Below are 24,468 nucleotides of genomic sequence, written 5' to 3'. Positions count from 1 at the left end.
AATCAATTTTCATTTTCAGACTCCCTGCTATTAAAAATTAATAACACTTTTTTTTTTATATTCTTTCATTAAAATGAAATATTATATCATTCATAACTTTATTCTGACAATTTCTAGTAAATAATTGATGTTTCCTTACCTTCTTTCTTCACTTCAGCGACAAAATAAATTTTTCCATAAATCTAGATTTTTATTAAAGCATCAAAAAAAAAAAAAAAAATATTAAAATTAAAATAATACAAAAAACTTTTTTCTTGTATACTTTTTATTTCTTAAAAAATTTATTATAAAAAAATTTTTTTAATCTTTAAAAGAAGAAATTATTTTTCTAAAATTTATAAAAATATATGATAAATAGAAAAACGGAAAATGTATGTATGTATATATATATATATATATATATATGAAAAATAGAAGAAAAATTCTCGAGGAAAAAGAAAAATGAAAAAAGAATCTAATAAATATAGACAACATGCGAGGGAATAAGCCAGACAGGTCCATGGAATCTCTATATCGTAAAATAGAGTTCGTAATCGATAAAGTAGCCTCTCAAAGAGATTCGTGTCACGTACAACAAGAATTTCAGAGCTTCCCTTTTCCCGCTCTTATTTTTTTTCAAACCCCCAATGTTTTTTTTTTTTTTTTTCTTTATATTATTACTACAAATGAAAACGACACTATTTTTATGAAAAACAGACGAAATTAATTCGTTTATTCATATAATTTTTTTTTCACTTTGAAAATTCGTACACGAATTCATTTTTTTTTTTTTAATGTTTTTATCTTTCGAAATTCACGTGTTACGAAGAAAAATTCGGACATTAGTAACTATTACCTATAAGTATTATCATCAGACTTATTTACAATAAAATTTTTGTACAAAAACTAATCTCGTATAAATATTAATATATATATATATATATATATTTATATATATCTATATAAGATAACGTCGTTGAGGTGAATAGAGACGAGGGTTTGTGTATATGACGGTTTTGTACCAATGTCAGCGAGAAGATACTGTCGACAATGTTCATTCGATTGACAGTTCGATTATTTTTCGTTTCACAGTACTAGGTCCCAGGAAAAACAACCTGTTATTAGAATATCGCTGTCCTGGCACTCGCCCATTGGCATTGGAGAGAGAGAAAAAAAAACGCGATGCAATAAAAATATGCCACTGCACAATCATTTTGATGCAAACGTTGCTAAATTTTTTTTTTTTTTTTTTATACACCAGACAACAATGATTGTCATGAATCAGTGTGAAAAGAAACATGATTGAACACAGTGTAAAATTTCATTCGTGTGGCTATTTTCATTGTGTATTCAAAAATTGAATACAATCCTCTAATTTTTTTTTTTTTTTTTGATATCACACTGATATCACTGATAAAATGAACTGAAAATTTTTTTTTAGCGTTATAATTCTAAAATTAATTAATAATTATAAATTCTATGTTCTATGTAACTTTTGAATTCTGTAACTGTAGACATTCTGAAAATATTAAAAAAAAAAAAACTTAAGACTAATAATATAAAATCTTAGATAACAAAATTTTTTTATTTACAAGTTATTTTTAAAATTTAATAACTGCTTTTAAAATGATAATTATTAAATATCTAAAAAAAAAAAAAATACGTCTCCATTCACGTCAAAACGATCGAGCCTTAGAATATAACTCTGTTAGTTTGTACAATGAACGGTAAAAGAGATAATAAGTTTTTTTTTTTTTTTAAACTGGTACATCAAATAAAAGAATTCTACCTTTTGTAGTCTCCGCCATTTTGTATAAGAATTTCTTAATAAATTTCTGCAAAGTTCGTGGTTCAGAGAGGCAGTCGATATTACAGTTTTTTTTTTTTTTTTTTTTTTTTTTTTTTTTTTTTTTTTTTTTTTTTTATACAGATGTTTGTACGAGTTTCCTTCTTTTTGCAAAATTTTTACGCTCGGCCTCGTACAAAAGATGCTGACAGTCTTCAGATTTATATACAACTTTCTTGAATTCTATTCGAGCGCGTCACAACTTCCGGGGTATGAATTTTCCCCTGTGCTGAAAGACTCGAAGAAACTGGCCTTTGTTGCAGCGACGAGATTCCTTTACTCGCCCTTTGGAGACTGTAATAAACCTAAATTCAAAAAAAAAAAAATAATAATAATAATACTTAAATTTTCGTACGGACTTTTGAAAATTATTTCAATTAAAACTAATATATGATAAATGAATTATAAATATAATAAAATCTTGGGAAATAAAAGAGATTTAAAAAATAAATTTTTATTTCCCACCGATTTTCCGCTGGTTAAGAATGCATAGTTTGAACAACTTTTGTGTGAAAAGTGAGAAGAATAATGAGAAATCTGAACTCTAAAGGATTGCTCATCCACAAACGTCAGCCTTCATTAATTTTTCTCTCCACTGGCACGCTGAGAGGATCATTCCTATAGTGAAAAATAGAATTCCGGAAAACCGATGGTCAGAAGTCTCTCAATGGATTTCGATTTAAATTATTCAGGCATTTCAAGAAACTCTCAATCCTTGGAGAAGACCAAGTAAAAAAAAAAAAAAAAAAAAAAAAAATAAAGAAGAAAGAGAGAGAGATCCAGAGTCGAGTCACGCGCATCGAAACTGGCCCTCTCGAATTATCGAGAAAACTTCGAGGTAATTAAACTCTCCGAAGAAGCATAGATAACCCTGGGCCGTAAAAGTTAAAGCGGAAGTCTTGTCGTGCATTAAAGCCTGTCAAGAACAACATTAATTACCCTGCTCTTACTTTTATTTGTTAATTGTTTTCGACATTTAGCTATTTAATTATTTACATTTATTTGAAAGAACACCCTCAACAGTTGGTTGGTAAGGTAGATTTCTGTGTCGGTAAAAATTGAAAAATTAAAATTAGGACATAGGAGTGTTGAAAATGTGATTTCAATTCGAGAAACCGACAGCGTATATACGAGAGTAAATATTATAATAATAATTAGAAAAATAACTCACATTATGATTGTTACGTTGATTGTAGGCGTCCATTGCCATTTGTTTAAAATCGGCCATAGTTGGCGTTTGACTGTACATAATTGGCTGAAGAACATGATTGTTAGTAAAATTTATTGTCGGCATTGGCGATGAATCGGCCAATCTTAGATCTTGTTGAAGATCCATTGTCGATCGTACGATCGGCTTCTTTTCAGGTGAGGTAGCGTCATCTGTTGTCCGATCTTTTCTTCGTCTCTGTGGCGGTGTCTTGCAAACAGGGGTGTACGTTAAGGGTCTTCTTTCTACGAACAGATTTTACGAAGCCCTTTAAAAGTAACGTCACTAACTTAATTAAAATCCCCACCCCCCACCCCTATCGCCTTAAACATATCAAACAAAATCGATCACGTATTTCCTGTCAGAGATATATTTCATCAATTCTAACCAAAAGTTTCTTCACCCCTGATTGAATTTTTAAAAAATCAATTATTAATAAGTAGAATGAAAGATATTCTTTTTATATAATTATTTTCTATTACATATTAATTGAAAGATTTTCTTGATAATGAAAAAATTAATTTTTTTTTTCTACTTTACAATTATTGAAGGAACTTTTAATTATTCATATATAACCTTCTTCGATCCACTTTATAAAGTAGAGTAGTTTTTTCCTTGTACCAACATCAAGGCTTCGTTGTAATCTAATAAAATACTTAACACAACACTTTCTTTATTAATTTCACAAAGAAGTTTTAACGACTCTTAAAAGCATTCTCCTTCAGCGATACGCTCAGCCTCAATCTCAATAAATCATGCATTCATTTTAGTCGCAAATTATTAGTCAAAAGTAATAAGTTTTAATTAGGAAAATAGAATTTTTCAAGAATTACAAATTTTTTTTTTTTGCCTACACAGATAAAAATAAAAATAATTTTTTGTGATTTTAGAAACAAAAAAATAATTAGATATAAATAAAAATTCTAATTAATTCAACTTTGAAACTAAATTGATATCCGGCAAAACATTCAGGAAGATAGTGAAAAATTTATCAACTTCATTGAAATAATTAGAATTTCAATTGAAATGAACTATTTTAATCCAAAGAAATAATTAAATTTTGAAAATCAATTAATTAAAAGAATCTAAAATTAGTTTTCAAAATATTTAAATATTTAGAAACATGCATTTAAATTTTAATTTAATTTTCCACTTGCAATTTAAAGTTGAAAAAAAATATCCAATAATTTTATTTTTTTTGAAATAATATATTATCTCAAATTGGTTAAATTAAGTTTTTATTATTCATGAAAGTAGAATATTATTTAAAAATTTTAATGCATTTGGATTAAAAATAGAAAAACAAAATTACAAATTTGAAAGTTTTATTATTGAACTAGAAAATCAATATAGAAAATTTAAAAATAAACATTAATATAGTTAGTTAATTAAAATTATAATAATTACACAGTGAAACATTGGGATTTTTTTTTTTTAGATAGAATTCATGTTTGAAGTAATTATTTCAAGTCTCACCATATTCGTTGGGTATAATGTCAGGATCGATATCATCGACCGCCTGTTTAGTTTGAGAATGTACAGGAGTAGTTGAACCCGCATTAGGTGGTTCACACACGATAGGAGCGTGCTTTGGACTTCCTCCACGGCCACCAGAGTGCTTCCGGTATAAAGCTGCCACAAAAACTGCCACAGCAAGTGCCAATAGTGTTGCAGTTGCTGCCAAACCTAAGAGCAGTGGACTCAATAATGGCGCATCAGTGTTACCTGCAAATAAAGAAGTAAACGAAAAATGAAGATAAAAAAAAAATTTTTTTTTTTTGAAAACAACTATTAAAGTTTCATAAAATATCACATCTGGGGAAAAAAGAGAGAGATTTTTTTTAAAAAAAACTGTAAATCCTGACAGATAATAGAAAACCTCAATAAAAAAAAAAGTAAATCCTTCAAAATCATGGTTTTTATATGCGTTTCACAATTTTTCCATCGAGACCCACAACGTTAACATCTGTTCGTTTTGAATGACATAGTTCAATTAACTTTATTGAGACACGTATTCTTTTAGGTTGAAAAAAAAAATAAATCTTCATTTCAAATTTTTTAAATAATTTTTATTTTATTATGACTAATAAATAATATATTCTTCTCATTGTATACTTTATAGCAATAAACGAAAAAAACAATCAGTTTTTAAAAAGAGAATTCATAAAAAAGTGCACAAATCCAAGACTCATTTAAATTGGAAGTTTGTTGAAAAGTATTTTTGCTGTTTATCATTACTTTAAAAAGCAATTCTCTAAAAGGTGGGATTTTAGATTTTTAGTGAATTGAAAAAAAAGTGATGTTAGAGATTGAAATTAGCCTCGATTATTATATAACAAGTTTTATGATTAAATTCGTTGTCGCTGCTATTCTCATAACCTAACTGTGACACTTGCTTAAAGCAGTAAAATTCGTCTATATACGTCAGTCAAAAAGTGTCAAAGTTTTGAAACAAAATTTATTACAATCGATAAAAGTTATGGAAATAACTATATTATAGTAAAATGCAACAATTTTTAAAATTGTAACAAACCAATTTGTTATTTGGCTTCTTATTACTATTAGCTGTCCTTCCAGGTGGTTTTCGTAATTAATCCATAATTTAAATTTCAACGATTCTCCCGCGCCATTACCAACTTAAGAAATTAATGAGTGGTACGCGTGAAAGACTAGCAGACGACAAAAGCACTTGTGTGCCGACGCCGGAAATATTAGCTTTCAGAGAGAGAATAGCGTTCTCGACGATAAGTCAATTTTAATATAATATGTAAAAGAATTTTATTTAATCTGCGCATAAAATATTTGGAATAGTGATGTAAATTGTATTTCAATTAATAAATAGTAAGTTTATAGAAAACTAGCGTCATATTCTCTCTCGCTCGGTTGAAATTGTACTTATTATTGTTTACTTATTTCAGTTCATTCATATGTATTTACTTTATTTTTTTAAATTAATATTATAATTAATTTATTATTATATTTAAATTTTATATTTTTAAGAAATCTTTAATACTTTTCATAAATAAATAATTTATTCTAACGAATATAATGAGTTGGTCAAGTGATGTAACGAAGATGACAAAACAAACATTTTAATTAAATAGGAGATATTTGAAAAATTTTGAAATCACACTAACTATTTAAAAAATAAATATTTTTTGATGAGATTTAAAATTGGGATGCATTTTACATGTGAATTGCTAAAAAACATAAAAAAAGAGATTTTTTTCTAATTCATATGTTTAATTTATGTTTAAATTTTAACTTTGAATCATATCTGTACATAAATTGTTGAAAAAGAATATAAAAATTCTTTGCCAAGTGACGTCACAAAGACGACAAAACAAAAATTTTAATAAATAATAGAAGATAGAGCATTATTAATCAATCCAGAGCATCAGAAATTTATACAATAATTCTAATAATTAATCAAGGAACATATTGCATTTCGACTATCTATTATTAGTACATTCCAATTTAATTATCCTTCTAAACTGGTTATATCTTTGCTATTATTACATAAGTATCTTTGAACTGTCATATTAATAATAATTAATAGTTACAATTGTTGAGCCAGATTAAATTTTCTTTTTCTTGTAACCCCCAGAATGAGTCGAATCCACGAATTTGCCATTACCAAAAATTTTTTATGCACGAAATCTAGTTCCGTTCGATGACAAAATCCATAAGTCAAGGTCTAGAATAATAATTACACTTTTTCCAACAAATTGAATTAATTGTTGGGTTTAATATTTATGTAGAGAAATTTGATTCATTAAAATCGGCCCAGTAGATCGAGAGATAACACTGTCTTCTTTTTTTTTACAATAAAAACAATAATAATTAATATTTTTTAAAAATTCAAAAATAACTTTATTCCGAAGGATTTAATGAATAAATGATAGTTTTTTTCAAATTTTTTCAATGAAGATTTTCATATAAAAGTGTCATGCAAAGTCAGATAATTTCTAAAGTAACAAAAAATAGGGTGCATTTTGATCAATTTTTGCGTCTGTCAGAAAGAAAATTTTTTTTTGGCGAAACGACCTGAAGTATATAAGCTTGTGAGATTCTAAGCTTTCCAAATATTGTTTCCGTTTTTACCTAGCAATTTTTTTTTAAACGATTATTCAAAGTGAAAATCTATCATTTTTCAGGGGCCTTGAATTTTCTCGCAGATTGTAGGCATGAATTCTAATTACAGGTTTAACCTCTCTAGATCACAGTAAGAATTAGTTAAAAAATTAATCGAAATGAAACTTAAAAATCAGCAACAACAGATGGTATAAACAGCAATACGTATTAGTGAAAATTTTCGATTATTAGCAAGTGTCATGAAGGTGATAATTCTCGATGATGCAGCTTCTCTGTGGGTGACTATATATATATATATATATATATATATATATATATATATATATATATATATATATATATGGGAAAGTTGGCTTGTAACCGTATAAAGCCATGTGCGTCAATATCAGTGGTAGTCATGGTGTACCTGGCTTAATAAGCGGGACAGTAATTAACAAAGGTATGTCTATTACGCCGCTATTACCGTTGTCGCATGTATATAAATAGATGCGTGCCCCCCCCCCCCCTTTTACATAGCACACGTAATATGCCGGCTATTCCTGTTTCCATAATGTGTATATATGCACTGGTCAGTGTGCATTGCCACAAGGAGAATATAATTACATCATTTAACACATACAGTGCGCGCCCAGAGGGCAGCGCCACTAGATTCAACCCTTTCATATATGTGGGGAGGCATTCTACAAAATGGAAGAACATGAATTTATACTATATATATATTCTAACTTTATCTTCGCCACAATGTTCTTTTTCACTCACAGGAAACCCTTCTTTTTTTTTTTTTATTACGCTTCTTTAAACGCTTTTGCATTTAAAATTATATTTACCAAAATCTAATTACACATCTCTTTTTTGAAATAATTTTTTTTTTTTTTCAAAGGAACTATGTGTCTTACAAAATTACTGGTTTTGAGAGCAGGAAATGACTTTATAAAAATATTGCTGAAAATATAAAGAAACTCTTGAGTAAAAAATTAGAGTAAAAAAAATTAATTGGTAAAAATTATATTGTAATTTGTATGATTAAAAAAAAAATGTTAGTGAAATATTTACTTGGGTTAGGAGGTCATCATCAAAGAATTTCAAGCAGATTTACAGTCAAAGAGAAGTTTGAATATTAAAATGTCAGCCGAACAAAGAGGAGAAAAAAAAATAGAACAACGTAATGACTAATTTTTACTGAGAAAAAAGTTTAATAATAATTTTCTGTGGGCTCTGATTAACACCTCGAGCATATTTTATTTAAAAAAAATTCTTTTCACCTTTCTTCAAAGTTCAGGTAATGTCTAAAATTAGAATCAAGTAAACAATAGTACATATTCTAAAGGTTTGTAATAAAAAAAAAATATTACGATTGTCAAATTTTTTATACCATTAAGCAATATTAAAATTTTTTTTCAATAAATGTGTAAATTATGATTGACATATTGTGGAAAATAGAGAATCGTGATTCTGATTCTCTAGGAGTTTATTTTTGCCTGTTTTTTAGAGAGCAATCTTTTTTTTTTTGTCGACTGAAAAAAGTTTTTAATTGTAATTATAAAAGTGGAACATGAGATTAAAGAACGAAAATTCGTCGTCGTCCAATGTCATTTAAATCGGGGGAAAAATATCAGGGACACCCATTAAGAGAGGTGAAGAAAAATAGTCCACTTGATAAGCACTCGTTAAAGTTTGATTGGACTTTGATAAGCAGCAAAAAGCGTGAAGAGCATGAAGAGCAATTAAAACTTCCCTCTTAAAGTAAAAATGTTGAATGTAACTGCAACTATAGAACATTGTCGCAATGATTGTACTTTGATTCTATCAAATAATTATATTTTAAATTTTACATAATTATTGTATTCTCCTTTTTGGAAAAAAAAAAAAATTCTGTGCGTGAGATATTAATAGAGTGAACAAACAGATTAATTGAAAAACTTCTTTTACAGATGAAATTGGTTAGTAAACTCGGATGTTTAATCAAAAGATACTGTATATAATGGTAACAGTATTTTTGATAGACACTCAAACTTTGATTGGAGTTTGATAGGTGGTGAGAAGTGAGTGCAATTTAAACTCAAACTCACTTTTTGTGAAAAAAAATGTAATTTAAAATGAGAGTATTTCAGACTTTTGCGATCATTAAAATTTGAAATTGCTCTTGGGGATGTATTTCACGAAACATTTTTACCACATTCGTATAATTAAGCTTTTTCATCTCGGCAAAATTTCTGACAGTATCTCACACGAAAAGCGAATCACGAATTGAACACAATTTTAAAATTGTTATAATAAATTTTTAATATACAATTTTTATTTAACGGTCAAATAAATACTGGAAATGAAGAGGTGGGAAAAAAAATGATAACAAGTTTTCACTAAACGTGAAAATGTCTCATCGTCTTTCTAAAGAGTTTTAATGAGAAAAAGAGAGAAAGAGAGGGAGAAAAAAAGCTTAGAAAAACTTTTGCCCATTAATTCTTTTAGAAATACTTGAAATTATCACACTCCGCTAGGAAGAGAAAGGTTTATAACTTTCGTAAAATATGCTAATGTTGAAAAGTCTAGTTCATTCAAGTTTTTTTATTTTTGCGGACAAGTTAAAGAAACAATATTTTTTCAACACTCATTTAAAATATTTTCAAAATTACAAAATAATAAAAGTAAAAAATCAAATATTTTATAAATATATATATAAAAAAAAAAAGTTTTCTTCTTTATATTGTGAATAAGTTTTTCATAAAAACGAAGGAAAAAGTTAGAAATGGTAACTTTGTAAAGCTGATACTGTGTGTCCCCTCCCCAATCGTCAGAGTTCGAACGTTTGTTCTGAAATTGAAGCGATTCTGCGGCAACTGAAAACCAATTTGAAAAGAATTGCATTCCAAAACTACATGTAGGTCAAAGCTTTAGCTTTTAGATAAAAGGTTGAAACTTAATCAAAAGCATTTTTTATTAACTTATATATTTTCAAAAAAAAAAAAGTAACTGAAAAAAAATTTATGAGCACTTGCTCAAAAACAAATATTTAGATAAAAATAATTTTCGACAGAAATAAAAGAAGAAAAAAGTTGACTATGTAAATTGAATCTCATGCGTCAAAAAGAAAGCAAAAGAGAAACTTTTCTACACATGTTTTCATGCAGATATATATATATATATATATATACAATATGTATAGTTTGGATGAAACAAGATTTCAAACTATACTTATAAGTTTGTTGACCACCTGATGCTACTATCGAGCTACTATATTGGCTTTCTTAGCATCTACGTGATTAAATTCTAAAAAGCTTTTATTAGAAAAACTTTTGCCAACTTGTTCTTTGTAAACTTATTTTCAACCAAAACAAGGAATCGAATTTTGATACTTTCTTCTTTTAAGCAGAATTACGAGAAAAATGACATGAAAAAAACTTAAATTACAAAAAAGTATCAATTTTTTAAAAAAGAATTTCGTTTTTATTGAAGCAAGAATATCGGATTTTATAATAATAAAGCCACAATTGAAATAGGAAATAAAGAAATAGAAATTATAGTAAAAACAATTCAATTTAACAAACGTTAACAATATGTAGTATTGAAAAATTCATCACTGGTTTTTGAAAATCAAAAAATAATCTTTTAAATCTATATTAGGATTGTGATGTTATTTTTTGTGATTGACGTCACAATTGCACCAATCGCAACTAAACTTTTGAATTCTTGTATTTTTGAGTTTCGATATAAATAACGATTTAATGTTTACCGCATTTGAGAATTTCCTATACTTGACACACAAGTCCAGTTGAAATACTGGCGCTCCATTTTTAAGGAATTTTGCATTAATTTAGTTTAATTTAGTTTTAGATTGGCAGGCTTTGTCGAATTTCCGGTATGTCAGGTTCCAATATTCAAGTATCGCGGGCTTGATATTGGAAAAGTCACTTAAGTAGTATTAGTAATTCAGAATTCTGGGAGAAGTAAGGTAGGAAAATGTTTTTGATTGGTTTAAATTAAAGAAAATCGTTGCGTCATCGAGTGTCAATTTTAGTGTTAATTAAAAATTTAGTTTTCAAACTCACTCTCTTGCCATCCAATCCTCATTGAGTCAACACGTTCAATTTTCAATAGTTTTTCAATCATGTGTTTTGAGTACAATTTTTGTGGTTACAGTCATACTAATAAAATATAAATTACTTCTAATTAAATATTATTAAAGTTTAAGTTCGGTTTATTTCAAATTAATTGCAATAACTCGTTTTTTCACCATGGGTCCAGTCATCGATGCAGAGCATAACAGTAACGTTTTGCTTATTTTGTTATTTGATTTTTATAAGATTTAAAGCAACATAAATTAAGTTTCAGAATCAAGTCACTTTGTATTAAAGTTTGAATCCAATTTCGTCCAAGTATAGTAATTTTGATAATTGGAATTATTTGTCGTTTGTTATAATAAAATTTAGAAATCAAAATTTAAGAGTAATTTTAGAGTCAAAAAAATACGTTACAGGATATAAATCTAAATATTGGGATCTTCTCTAAAATTGTTTGGTAGCTCGCACATTCTCGCACTTCTCACAATAAAAGACTTTTGCACTTTCAATTTAAAAAAATCGAGAAGAGAATTAATAATTGAGTATAATAAATTACCAATAAAAAATGCCTACTAATCGCAACATTTAATAGTTTTGATTTAACACTAAAAAGATTGCGTTTAGAGAAGTACTTTATCAAAATTATTGAATACGAAGTTTTGTGTAAATAATTAGAGTATATTTTTCATGATTCATGAGGAAGCTAAATATGTGTTCATTGATCTCTATAAGGTAGGAAATGTAATTTGGTGATAGTACACCTTGAAGGAGTAAACGGAATCGGTATCGGAGAGTTTATAGAGTAAATATAGTCGGTTAGCCAATCAGACTAGTTTGTACTTGCTGGTTTGATCGCAGCACAACCACCACCTTCTCCTGTACTTTGTCCACACGTCCCTTCTCGAAAGGGGACCTCTGGTTTCTGCTCGTAATAGACTCTCCAGCCCCGAGTTACATAATGGAAAGTCATTGGTAACATACGGTCACGGGTCAACACGAGGTTAATTCAGTTTACCAGCGATTTCCAACGCGCCAGCGACGACCTTCCGATTCCCGAGACCTTATAAACCTCCCTTCCTCTCTCTCTCTCTCTCTCGCTCTCTCTCTTCCTAGTTCAATTTGACCCCTGAAACCCTCTTGCACCTTCGAGTGTGAATATTGATTTGCGGACCCTAAACTCGCACAACTCTGATTTGCGAGAAAAGTAGTAAGCCGATCTACCACGCAATTCTGAAAGCCATCATCGATAAACGACAGCGATAAATCACTCGAAGCTGAACGGAATTCCACTCAGCGAAATCCATATCTTTCAGGGGGCCGTTTGTGTGAAGTGGTATTGATAAAATACTACCAGCTTTTTTTTCAAAAAAAAATATATATATATGGAAAATTTTTATTTTTAAACGAAATTTCTACTCCGATTAAACATTGCTCTCAAACAGAAACAAAAAATAAATTGCAATTTGACCTCATTAGTCAAATATTGATTTTTAAAAATAGAAATATATTTTTATTTCTGTTTATCAGAATCAGTAAATCCCTATTAAATCAAGAGATGAAATGTGAAAAAAAAACGATACATTTGTAAAAGTATTGTACAGAATTTAAAGATTACAATGGTGCAAGAGAATTGCAGCCATTTTTGTAATCTTTCTTTAGACTATTCGCCAGCTAATCCATTAGGAAAATTAAGCGCACGCAAAGCTTCTTTTCTTTCCAAGATAGTAGGCGATGTGTCCTCGTTCATTTTGTTAAATTCTTGGCAAAGGATGAGACATAAAATCTTCTTTACGTTACAGATAAAGACATCTTGGAAGGTAATTAATTTTTTCTCTTTTTGTAACATTAACGAAACGTTCTTAATTTTTTTTTTAGGTTGTAATCCCAATCGTTACAATAATTATTATTAAAATAACTATTAGTTAGAGATCTTTGCTAATTACCTTCAACGGCAAAACAAAAATAGAAATTATTTTTCAGTCTCTTTACAATGTTTGCATTTTGGCACACTTCAAATGCGCAGGTCGATCAAATTCAATGCTGTTTGTTTTTAATAATTCCCTGTCTCTTTAAATTATAGCAAATCAAAAAAAATCTGTAAAACTTTTTGAAAAAACTTGTAGATCTTTAAAAAATAAATAAATTACGAAATAGTTTGTATATATATTTTAGGTGGTATACAAAGTACATGTTGCAGGATAGGTGTTCGTTGATTGAGAGTAATCTGTTTTGTTAATTGCAAGGTCCGCAGAGACCGCCGATACCTGTGGTTGCGTTGTGCTGCGTTCAGCATTACAAGTCAAGCCTCGCGTCCTTTAACCACCCCCGGGGTTGTGTGGGGGGTGGTTAACCAACTAATTGCAACACTGACGCGTACGCTTCGACTATTTGCGCAAATTGCAATCATATCCACTCTCAATTTAATACAATACACAAAGGATCATTTTTAGTACGAATCTTGAATTCTCATTTTAAAAGAAACATTTACCCAATTTCAAAATCAATATATGCTTTTTTTTTAAAAAAAAATATATATATATATGACTCTAGAATTTTTGGTGATAATAAAATTATCAATTCACTCACCCGTGGTGTACATGGCGACGCCTTTTAGAGTCACTGGTTCCAATATTGTGGGTTCACTGCGTCCTTTAGAGTTAACCGCATAGAGGAATAATTTGTAACTTTTTCCCGTAGAAAGGCCAGCAACTTCAAAAAGAGGACCACTAGGATTTGCTGGCACTGTTTTGTTTAAAATAATTGGTCCATCATTGTCATCATCGTCACTCACTACTTCAAGATGATAACTTTGAATTGGCAAACCGCCATCGTAACCTTCTAAACAACGAACCATTAGTCCAGTTCCTGATTTTGAACCAATTTCTTCTAATTCTATTGGAGATGACATTTCAGTGGCAGTGCAATTATGCAAAACGTACGGACGCCCTGCCGCTATTACCTAAAATAATAATTTACCAATTAAGATTAGAATTTTAAAGGACAATGAATAAAATTAAAATGCCTTTCTATACCCAGATTAACGATTGAATAATTCACAAAATGTAATTTTTTTTTTTTGTCATAAAGATTTATTGACAAGAGAAACATTAGCATAGAATATATTTATCTTAATTAAGAACGAAGGTATTGTAGGAGATAAAAATTATTTTTTTTTTTTATAACCAAATTCAGATGTCTTGTTGAGTATGATAATTAATCTATCAAGAAGCAATGCATATAACTCTCAGTCTCGCTGGTGAAGATCGACGGTCCGTTCGTCAGTGAAACGAGCGAAATGAGAATTGGGGAATGGGGGCTATGATAAATTGTTCCAGGAATAAAAATAAGAAGATTGAAAAGTGGAGACTCACTTGAAACAGGCAGGGCGTCCGTTGTCTGCCCACCTGGTTACTCGCCCAGCAGGCAATCGTTCCATAATCCATATCTGTGGCAGGCGTGTAGTTTAATATAGAGTTATGCTCCGGCCGTTCATTTAACTCCCCGGAGTTGTTAAAAGTCCAATGGAATGTCAGAGGTGGAGGATGACTGTCAACTGCACACAATAATGATACAGTTTCTTGTTTTAAGGCACCAACCACCACCTCTGCTTTTCCTTCTTTACACATTGGCGTATCTGTAATCAAAAAAAAAAAATTTCCAAATTTTTATTAAATTTCTAAAAATATTGTTTAAAATATTTATGTTTTTTTAACCTATTTTTTGAAGCCACATTGATATTTCTGATTATTATCAGTCTTTACAACTCTTTGACATATAATTTTTTGTGATTTACGATTTCACAGTTTTTCGCGATATTACGATCGAGAAATTAAAAATTTTACGATCAGGGAAAGAATGATATATAATATCGAGATTTACGATTTGATGATTTACGATGGATGCGAAAATTATTGATTGTTGATTACGAGATGTCAATGTCCTGAGAAGAAAATTCCATTTGCAATAAAAATATATATATATATATATATATATATGTATAGAAATATTGACAATTTTTAATGCATCCAAGTATATATAGAATAATTTTATATTCGCATGGAAAATTTAACCTAAACAGCTTATCATATTTTTTCTTAACATCAACAGATTTTATGAATGTCATAAAAAAATTTATTTTCAACTTTTGCATTTTCATTTAAGAAGGCCTTTACTGTCACTTTAAAGGAAAAAAAACTTGGTGACTATAATTTACTTTAAGTATAGTTTATAAAGCTCGTGAACTATAATTTCTTCAAAAAGATCGTAAATTTATTTGAAAAAAAAAAAATTCTTTGGATATGAAAAAGAAAATTACAACTAGAAGTAGTTTTATTAAAATATTATTTTCTTAATAGCATCCGGATGTTCAGGAGGTCTTGCGGATGTTATTTTTTCAGGGAAAATTTGGATATTCCTAGGATTTTAAATCTAGGAACATCTTAGGGAATTCCTTATTTTCCTAGATCTAATAATATCCCTAGGGCATCCATAGGGTATTCTGAAATATCCGTTGTTAGGAGGGAAATAGTTACATATGACGTACCAATAATTTCTGTATAATGTCAAAATATATGCCACGACTACGAATTTAATGTCAGTTTTCAAAAATTCAAAATGGCGTATCCAATATGGTGGACGGAATTTAAAAAATTGATCGAATTCGCTTAAAACTCGTTACGCGAGGGGCTTTTGGGGTCGCGAATTACGAATTTAATGTCAGTTTTCAAAAACTCAAAATGGCGGATTCAATATGGCGGACGAAAATTAAAAAATTCCACTAATTCGCTTGAAACTCTTTACATGGGGCTTTTTGGGGTCGCTGATTGCGAATCTGAAGTCAGTTTTCTAAAATTCAAAATGGCGGATTCAATATAGCAAACGAAAATTAAAAAAAATTCTCTAACTCGCTTGAAATTTGATCCGCGGGGGTTTTTGGGGTCGCTGATTGCGAATTTGAAGTCTGTTTTTAAAAATACAAAATTGCGTATTAAATATGGCGGACGAAATTGAAAAAATTGATCGAATGGGCTTGAAAGTCGTTACCCGGGGGTTTTCGGAGTCGCTGATTGCAAATCTGAAGTCTATTTTCAAAAATACAATATGGCGGAACAAAATATAAAAAATTCCTCTAATTTACTTCAAATTCGTTACAAAAGTGACTTTAGGGTAGCTGATTGCGAATTTGAAGTCTTTTTTCAAAAATTCAAAATGGCGTATCAAAAATGGCAAACGAAATTGAAAAAATTGATCGAATTTGCTTGAAAGTCGTAGCTCAGGGGTATTCGGTGTGGCTGATTGCGAATTTAATGTTAGTTTTCAAAAATTCAAAATGGCGTATCCAATATGGTGGACGGAATTTAAAAAATTGATCGAATTCGCTTGAAACTTGTTATTCGGGGGTTTTTGGGGTCGCGGATTACGAATTTAATGTCAGTTTTCTAAAATTCAAAATTGCTGATTCATTATGGCGAACGAAAATTAAGAAAATTCTCTAATTCGCTTGAAATTTGTTACGCGGGGGTTTTTGGGGTCGCTGATTGCGAATTTGAATTCTGTTTTTAAAAATACAAAATGGCGTATCAAATATGGCGGACGAAATTGAAAAAATTGATCTAATTGGCTTGAAAGTCGTAACCCGGGGGTTAACGGGGTCGCTGATTGCGAATCTGAAGCCTGTTTTCAAAAATACAATATGGAGGATTCAATATGGCGGACGAAAATTAATAAATTCCTCTAATTCACTTTAAATTCGTTACACAAGTGTTTTTGGGGTCGCTGATTGCGAATTTGAAGTCTGTTTTTAAAAATACAAAATGGCGTATCAAATATGGCGGACGAAATTGAAAAAATTGATCGAATTTGCTTGAAAGTTGTAGCTCGGGGGTTTTCGGGGTCGATGATTCCGAATTCAATGTTAGTTTTCAAAAATTCAAAATGGCGGATTCCAATATGGCGGACAGAATTTAAAATATTGATCTACTTCGCTTGAAACTTGTTACTTGGGGGGTTTTTGGGATAGGGGATTACGAATCTAAACTCAATTTTCAAAAATTCCTAATGGCTGATCCAATATTGTGACTTTTTTTTCCTAAATTCATTGAATTTAAAAAAAAAACTGTCTTCAAATTTTATCTATTTTCAAATCAGTTAGAGTCAGACAGTAAGACTTTCAAATAAATTTTGCTCTCAAAATAGTAAAAGCAAATGTGTGTGAAAAAAAAAAATTCTCTTAATTAATTATAATTAATAAAAAGTTTCACGAGATGAATATATCCATCAAATATAATTGTGTCGATAAATAATTAATAGTCTTATCTTTGAATAAAATTTTTGCTAATTTGCCAGTAGGTCCGGTGAAGAACCCTCGCGCGATTCGTTTGATAATTACTTAATCGATGATGCTGGCAAGTAGCTGGTTCAAGTTTATATATGCGGGAATGAGGAGTGAAATGGGAGAGGGCAGGATTAAAGGAGAAGCGCCGCCTCAAGTCGAGGTTGAAGATGAGAGAAAGAGAAGTTTTGAGCTTTTGCAAAGAGAGGGAATGAAGAAAAGAGGTGATGGTGGGATGAGAATAACTTGGAAGGAGAATGGGGCGTGGGACAGAGCGGTTTTCTCTGAAACACAGAGCACAGGTTATTCTATTAGAATAGTAGTACCCCCCAGTGGTAGCCTAGCGTATCTGCATCTTGTAAATGACCTAAGAGGGTAGGAAGGACTGCGATGCATATTCAATGTATGTAAAACGTAGCTGAATATTTATGTGTGGGTGAACGCAGCCTGGCAAGGTGCTAAGCCATAGAGTATAGTCCTTGCCATGTATTGGTGTCAGTTTTCGTCGTGCGGTGGCGCAATGGTGAAAGTTGAAACTAAAGTGAACTGACTTTAGTAACAACCATGATATTTTAAACCATGTTTCGATAATAGAACTCGATCGTTTCTGTTCTGATCCTTTCATTTGCACCTATGAAAATCTATACAATATATATATATATAGTACATAATAGTGTTCTCTTTCTCTCAAGGACTTTAGAGCCTCACGTTACACAATCTGACACAGGAGAATGAAAACTGTTTCACATACACCATTCCATTGGCCCTTCTATTTAGTACATTTCATTTGCATTTATTCTATCGTTATTATCTCTCCTTTTAGAATAATGTGAGGAAATTTGTCTCAATAAATTTTTCTTTTTCTGAAAAATTTTTTTTGGCACTAAAAAGTGTTGCCACCTACGAGGCACATTTTAAGAGGAAAAATTTTAGTAGACTAATGTTTGAAGCGTATCATTTGAATGAGATCGTCTTTGGTCGACTATAACTGAAACTTTACTACTAGAATGAAATTATTTGTTGGAATATAACTGTAGTAACTACTGGGGTATTAAACACAATTCTCCAGGGTATAAAATGACGAAATGTGGGACTAATTGAAACTACTATTATTTGCTGTAACTAATTTATTCTACCCTATACTATTAAAAAAGAAATAATTATTTGAATGTACTATTAACAATTAAAATAATTTATTTTCATTCTTAAGTTAGAATTGATTAAAAAAAATTTCTGTCTGATAAAAAAAAAAAAATATGAATTGAGATATATCTGTAAATTGTGACCCAGTGTGTTTCACTGAATTTAAATATTAATTTATTTTAAAGCAATATGCAAATGCTTATACTATCAACTGATTTTAATAAACATTTTATATATAGTAGAAAATTCAGGACACGCATTCTATTTTGAATAAAATATTCTTGTAAATATTTAACAAAACCCTTTTATTCATAAAATTATTCCAAGACTTACACATTATCTGCAAAGTAACAGGATTACTGTCTGTTTTCCCTTCGTTGTTGACAGCTCGACAGGTGTAATCTCCAGCTGAATTTCGGGTGAGACTCTGAAGAACTAAAGAACGGTCACTCAAGATGATGCCTGTCGTTCCTTTTAGTTCTTTACCCTGATAAAAAAAAAATAAATAAAATTTCTTTATTTCTATTATTAAAAAATAATAATTTTTTTCTTCTTCATATTGTATTGAACAATAGAGAGAAATTATAGAACATGATTAATATTACAATAATGAGATAAGACTAATTAAAGGATAAATGTTGAACTCACGTCTTTGTACCATGACAATTTGTACGCCTTTGGATTGGCTTTGACGCTACATTCAAAATAGACGTCATCGCCTTCTTTGATGTCTTTTGAGATGAGAGGTTCTCCCATCCTTAAGGTCACAACCGGCTGGTAATGCACATCTAAGAACCATTTATCCTCCATTGCACTATCAGGTATTACTGGATTTTCAGCACGACATGTTAAGTATTTGCCATCGTCATTGATACTTGGCACAAAGTTCAATACGCTAAGTGTATGATTGTTCTTTAGTCCATACTGAAATTCAATAATATATTTTCTTTTTTTATTTAAACCGATCATACATTTATAAATTATTAGTATTAATAAAAAAAATATATATATAAGAGAAGCGGGCGCATGGGGCCTTTATCGTTGCTATGGAAACGGTTACTACGGAAACGGTTACTAGAGAACCGGTTACTATGGAAACAGTTGCTATGGGAACGGTTACTATAGTAAGGGTTGCCATAGTAACTGTTGCCATAGTAACTAACTGTTGCCATAGTAACTGTTGCCATAGTAACTGTTGCCATAGTAACTGTTGCCATAGAAACTAACTGTTGCCATAGAAACTAACTGTTGCCATAGTAACTGTTGCCATAGTAACTGTTGCCATAGTAACTGTTGCCATAGTAACTAACTGTTGCCATAGTAACTGTTGCCATAGTAACTGTTGCCATAGTAACTAACTGTTGCCATAGTAACTGTTGCCATAGTAACTGTTGCCATAGAAACTAACTGTTGCCATAGTAACTGTTGCCATAGAAACTGTTGCCATAGAAACTAACTGTTGCTATAGTAACTGTTGCCATAGAAACTAACTGTTGCCATAGAAACTAACTGTTGCCATAGTAACTGTTGCCATAGTAACTGTTGCCATAGTAACTGTTGCCATAGTAACTAACTGTTGCCATAGTAACTGTTGCCATAGTAACTGTTGCCATAGTAACTAACTGTTGCCATAGTAACTGTTGCCATAGTAACTGTTGCCATAGAAACTAACTGTTGCCATAGTAACTGTTGCCATAGAAACTGTTGCCATAGAAACTAACTGTTGCTATAGTAACTGTTGCCATAGTAACTAACTGTTGCCATAGTAACTGACTGTTGCCATAGTAACTGTTGCCATAGTAACTAACTGTTGCCATAGTAACTGTTGCCATAGTAACTGTTGCCATAGTAACTAACTGTTGCCATAGTAACTGTTGCCATAGTAACTGTTGCCATGGAAACGGTTGTCATGGGAACGGTTGCTATGGGAATGATTGCTATGATAACTGTTACCATGACTCTTCAACTTTTTGCAAAAACCAAAACTTCTGTGAAATAAAAATGATGATTAATAAAAAATTCGTTACCTAAAAATTCTGTAAAGTTGAAATTCAGATTTAAAAAGAAATTTCTATATATATATATATATATATATATAAGAACAATTTTTGAAAAGAGAAATTTTTTTTTTTAATCGGAAATAGAAAAAAAGAAGATAAAGAAAAGTAAAACCATTTTTGCGAATGAAAAAAGAAGGATTTGAGCAGGGTATTCATTTTCACGATATCATTTTTAAAGAGATGTACATATATATATGTGTGTGTAAATATAAAAGCTAACGATATTTCTATATGTCGAATGAAGATAACGTATATTCGTTAGGACGAATGTCACAGTGTAGATGCTTTATGAAGCTTTTGAGCTTTTTTTTTTTACTTTTGCAGTCGTTCGTGTGTAATGAATGACTATAACGATCCAATATAAAAGCCTGTATTCAAAGATTATAGCAAAAATAGATATTGGCGCATTATATCAGGCGTTACGAGTATTTTATAACAGACAATGAAAATTAGATTGTATATTAATTGAATTGATTGATAATAATTTAAATGGTAAATATAGTTAACAATAAATAAAATATTTTTTATAAAAAAAAAAAAGTAGAAATGGAAATTAAAAATGAAAATAAGGAAAAAAGTGGAATTGAAATTTAAGAAAGACTACTATAATTTTGCAAAGCATCAAAAGCATTATAAAGTTTTATATATAGAAAAGATAGATTTATCACATGAAATATATATATGCATTTGATAAAAGATTCAATAAAGTGAAAAATTGAAATTTCAGCCGTTTTTCGGTGTCAAATGACTCGAAGATGTCGGGGTAAAAACTTTAGCGTAAAAAAAAAAAAAAAAAAAAGTAAATTCCTTTGTGTGTTTAGAGATTCTTTATAAAGAGGTGAGAATCTTTTCAGAGGAAGAAATGAGGCACATTCCACGCGGTGGAACGTGTTCAGCTCCAAATGGGAAAAGTAAGCGGACCCCTAGAAGTTTCTCAAGTAAAGATTTGCAGAAACGTCCTGAAGTTTTTTTTTTTTTTTTTTTTTTTTTTTTTTCTCTTTATTTTTCACACGTTTCATTCCCTTCCATCAATTCAGAAAGAGATAATTATTTTATTCACAAAAAAAAGTATGCAATTTTTCTTTCACTTACATTTCTTTTAAAAAAAATTTTTATATTTTTTTTAAACAAATATTTTTAATTTATTATTATTATTATTATTATTTAATATTATAATAAAAGAAAACTTTTATCTCAATTGTGGTGTTTTGGTAAAAATATTTCGAAAAGGATTTGTCATGATGACACACGTAGGGTGTTGCAATGATTGCAGTGACTTTAAGCTTGGAAGTGTCAACGAAAGAAGAAGCTATGGGAAATGAGATGAAAGAAGAAATGAAAGAAAAAAACACATATACACACATAAGATGGAAAAGAGAAAGAGAAACTTAATGTTTCGAAGAAAGCTCTCACAATCAGTTCAAAACCTCTCTTCGAGAGAAACAACAAAATGCTTCGCCAACGGTGAAATCAGTGACATCATAAAGTTGAAAATCTTTTGGGAGCTCCATTCTTTCAAGTATAGAGAGTGCTTTTAGAGTATTATATATTATTTTATATATATATAAGAAAAAGTTTATTAAAATAAATTTAATAGCTTAAAAAAAAATTCGATATTGTTAAAATTTTATTAACAGATTTTTAGCATTAAATAAGTTATAGTTGTATTAAGTCAATTTATTGGTCAGCGACGAAAGTGACATAATTAATAAAAAAAAAAAAAAAAAATGCCAATATGAAAATGTAAAAAAAAATTTAAAAAAAAAATGAAAAGCTAAAAGAAGGTGATTGAGTAAAAGTGGAATGAAAGAGAATCTCGTATTGCAATAGGAAAACCAAACGGAAAAATACGTTTTCCAGACGACCTACACTGGGGAAATGAATACTTGATTGATTGTGATTGGAAAAATATCGAGAAACGAAATTCTTTGGTCAGTATAGAAATTTCTATCCACAGGCTTGAATTTTGCATGTCAAATGCGTTATCAGAACAAACTGATTTTCCATCATTTCAAAATTCATTTCTTTTTGCAAAAAAAAAAAAAATAACGCTTTTTAAAAATTAAATTATTTATTGTTTCTATTTATTACAAAATAAAATTTTACAAAATTTTTTTTTTTAACTTACAGTCTGAGTGTTTGTCATTTGCTCATTAGCCTTCCACCATGTTATCACAGCTTCCGGTTTTGAGCCTGTAGCTCTGCATTCAACCTCGTATTTTTTCTCCGCCTTTACTTTCTTCTCTTTCGTCAAAATTTGTACTTTATGCGGTTTCACTGTGTAAACAAAGAAAAACAATTATTAATTTAATTATCAAAAAAAAAAAAAATGTTTAAATTGAATTTTTATTCGAACCAAAAAAAAAATATTTAAACTTTGATCAGGTAAAAAGAAATAGGTTAATTATAATTTTTTCAATCCTTGTAAAAAGATAAGAGAACTCCTTTAGTTAGAAGTACAATAATATTCTACATTTAGTACATGCTGAAGTGGTAATAAAAATTAAATTTGCATGATAAGACTTTAAATTCTTAATTATTGTCGAATGTTAAAGGCACATTAGTGGCTGTAAAGAAAAAGAAAATAAAAAAATTTCAAGTTCTGGACACGCTTCTGTTTTTAGTAACCGGAAATAACGACAGTGTCGAGTGTGTTAGAACTCATTGTAACTTTTGCAAAACTTTGTCACGAACATTTCACGTAAAAATTATATTTCTACTAATTTACACAGTCACGAAAAATTTTATTCCCAATTTTTATTTTATTTTTACTTTACTGTTAATTAATTAATTTTTATTCTTTTTTCCAAAATTTTTATCAAATAAAATCAAAAACTTCAACTTCTGAAGACGACACAAAAAAAAACAATTCAAAATAAAATAAGAATAACGAGAAAAAAAGAAGAGGATAGAAAAATAGAGCTAAATATAAAAAAAAGAAAGGAAGTGAATAAAAAGTGAAAAATAATTCAAATAAAATTAATTAAAATTGAAGCTAATTAATATTGGATTTTATGATGTGATAAAAAATAGATGAAATCAATGAGTTCATACTTTATAATGAGCTTATAAAATAGAAACGAGGTAAAATTAAATTGCAAGATATTTTAGAATATGGATTCTCTTCCTTTTATGAGATATCCTTTGACGACGCAATTAGTACATTATAAAGGCATTTATGGGTCATTACAAAATGTTATCAGTAAACCGGACGCATTACTTTAATTATCCTCTTCTTTCAGACAATTTTAATTTAATTATCTTACAATTAATATTCCTCATGGAGAAAAAAAAATTAATATTCTATAATTCACATATTCATTTTTATTTTCAATTAAATTTTATAAAAAAAAAAAGCTTTCAGTAATAATCAATAATATACTGGCACTCATGAAACTATTTAACATTCATTAAATCTTTAATTATAATTAACAGTTTATTACTTCACAAAGTTTCTATCCAACGTTGAGTATACACCAAAATAAACAATTCTTCGTAAAATTTAATTACCTTACCTTTAATTAATAAAACTGTATCAGAAATTTAAATCTTAGAAAAGTTACAAAAGAAGTTAATTAAGAAAAAAGGTTTTATGGACTGAAATCAAAATAGAAAATTATTTTAAAATCAAGAAAAAAATTTTCATCATTATTTTTCAGTAAAAAGAAAACTTTGTTTTAAAAAGGAGAAAAATATTTATTATCAATAAACAATTTTTTGCCTAAAAAATCAGGCAATAAGAGAAAATA

At 29.4% G+C, this 24,468-nt stretch overlaps 1 protein-coding gene across 1 annotated transcript in view; it reads right to left on the bottom strand.

Annotated features, from left to right (window-relative positions):
* Positions 1–348: 348 nt before the first annotated feature.
* LOC127277072 (B-cell receptor CD22-like) overlaps positions 349–24,468 on the bottom strand; it is an 85,804-nt gene continuing 61,684 nt past the window's right edge. Inside the window, exons 5-12 of the mRNA XM_051297892.1 lie at positions 22,848–22,996; positions 19,308–19,583; positions 18,993–19,146; positions 14,557–14,819; positions 13,772–14,144; positions 4,509–4,757; positions 2,997–3,277; positions 349–2,130 (exon numbers count right to left, since the gene is read on the bottom strand). Coding sequence (XP_051153849.1) covers positions 1,987–2,130; positions 2,997–3,277; positions 4,509–4,757; positions 13,772–14,144; positions 14,557–14,819; positions 18,993–19,146; positions 19,308–19,583; positions 22,848–22,996 — 1,889 coding nt within the window. The 3' untranslated portion in view covers positions 349–1,986. The remainder of the gene's footprint in view (positions 2,131–2,996; positions 3,278–4,508; positions 4,758–13,771; positions 14,145–14,556; positions 14,820–18,992; positions 19,147–19,307; positions 19,584–22,847; positions 22,997–24,468) is intronic.

This window comes from Leptopilina boulardi, unplaced genomic scaffold, assembly GCF_019393585.1.
Source record: "Leptopilina boulardi isolate dan_hultmark-lab unplaced genomic scaffold, ZJU_Lbou_2.1 LbouV2_165, whole genome shotgun sequence".
NCBI classification, from domain to species: domain Eukaryota; kingdom Metazoa; phylum Arthropoda; class Insecta; order Hymenoptera; family Figitidae; genus Leptopilina; species Leptopilina boulardi.
Note: the sequence above shows the minus strand (reverse complement) of the source record. Positions and strands in the feature narration are given on the sequence as shown.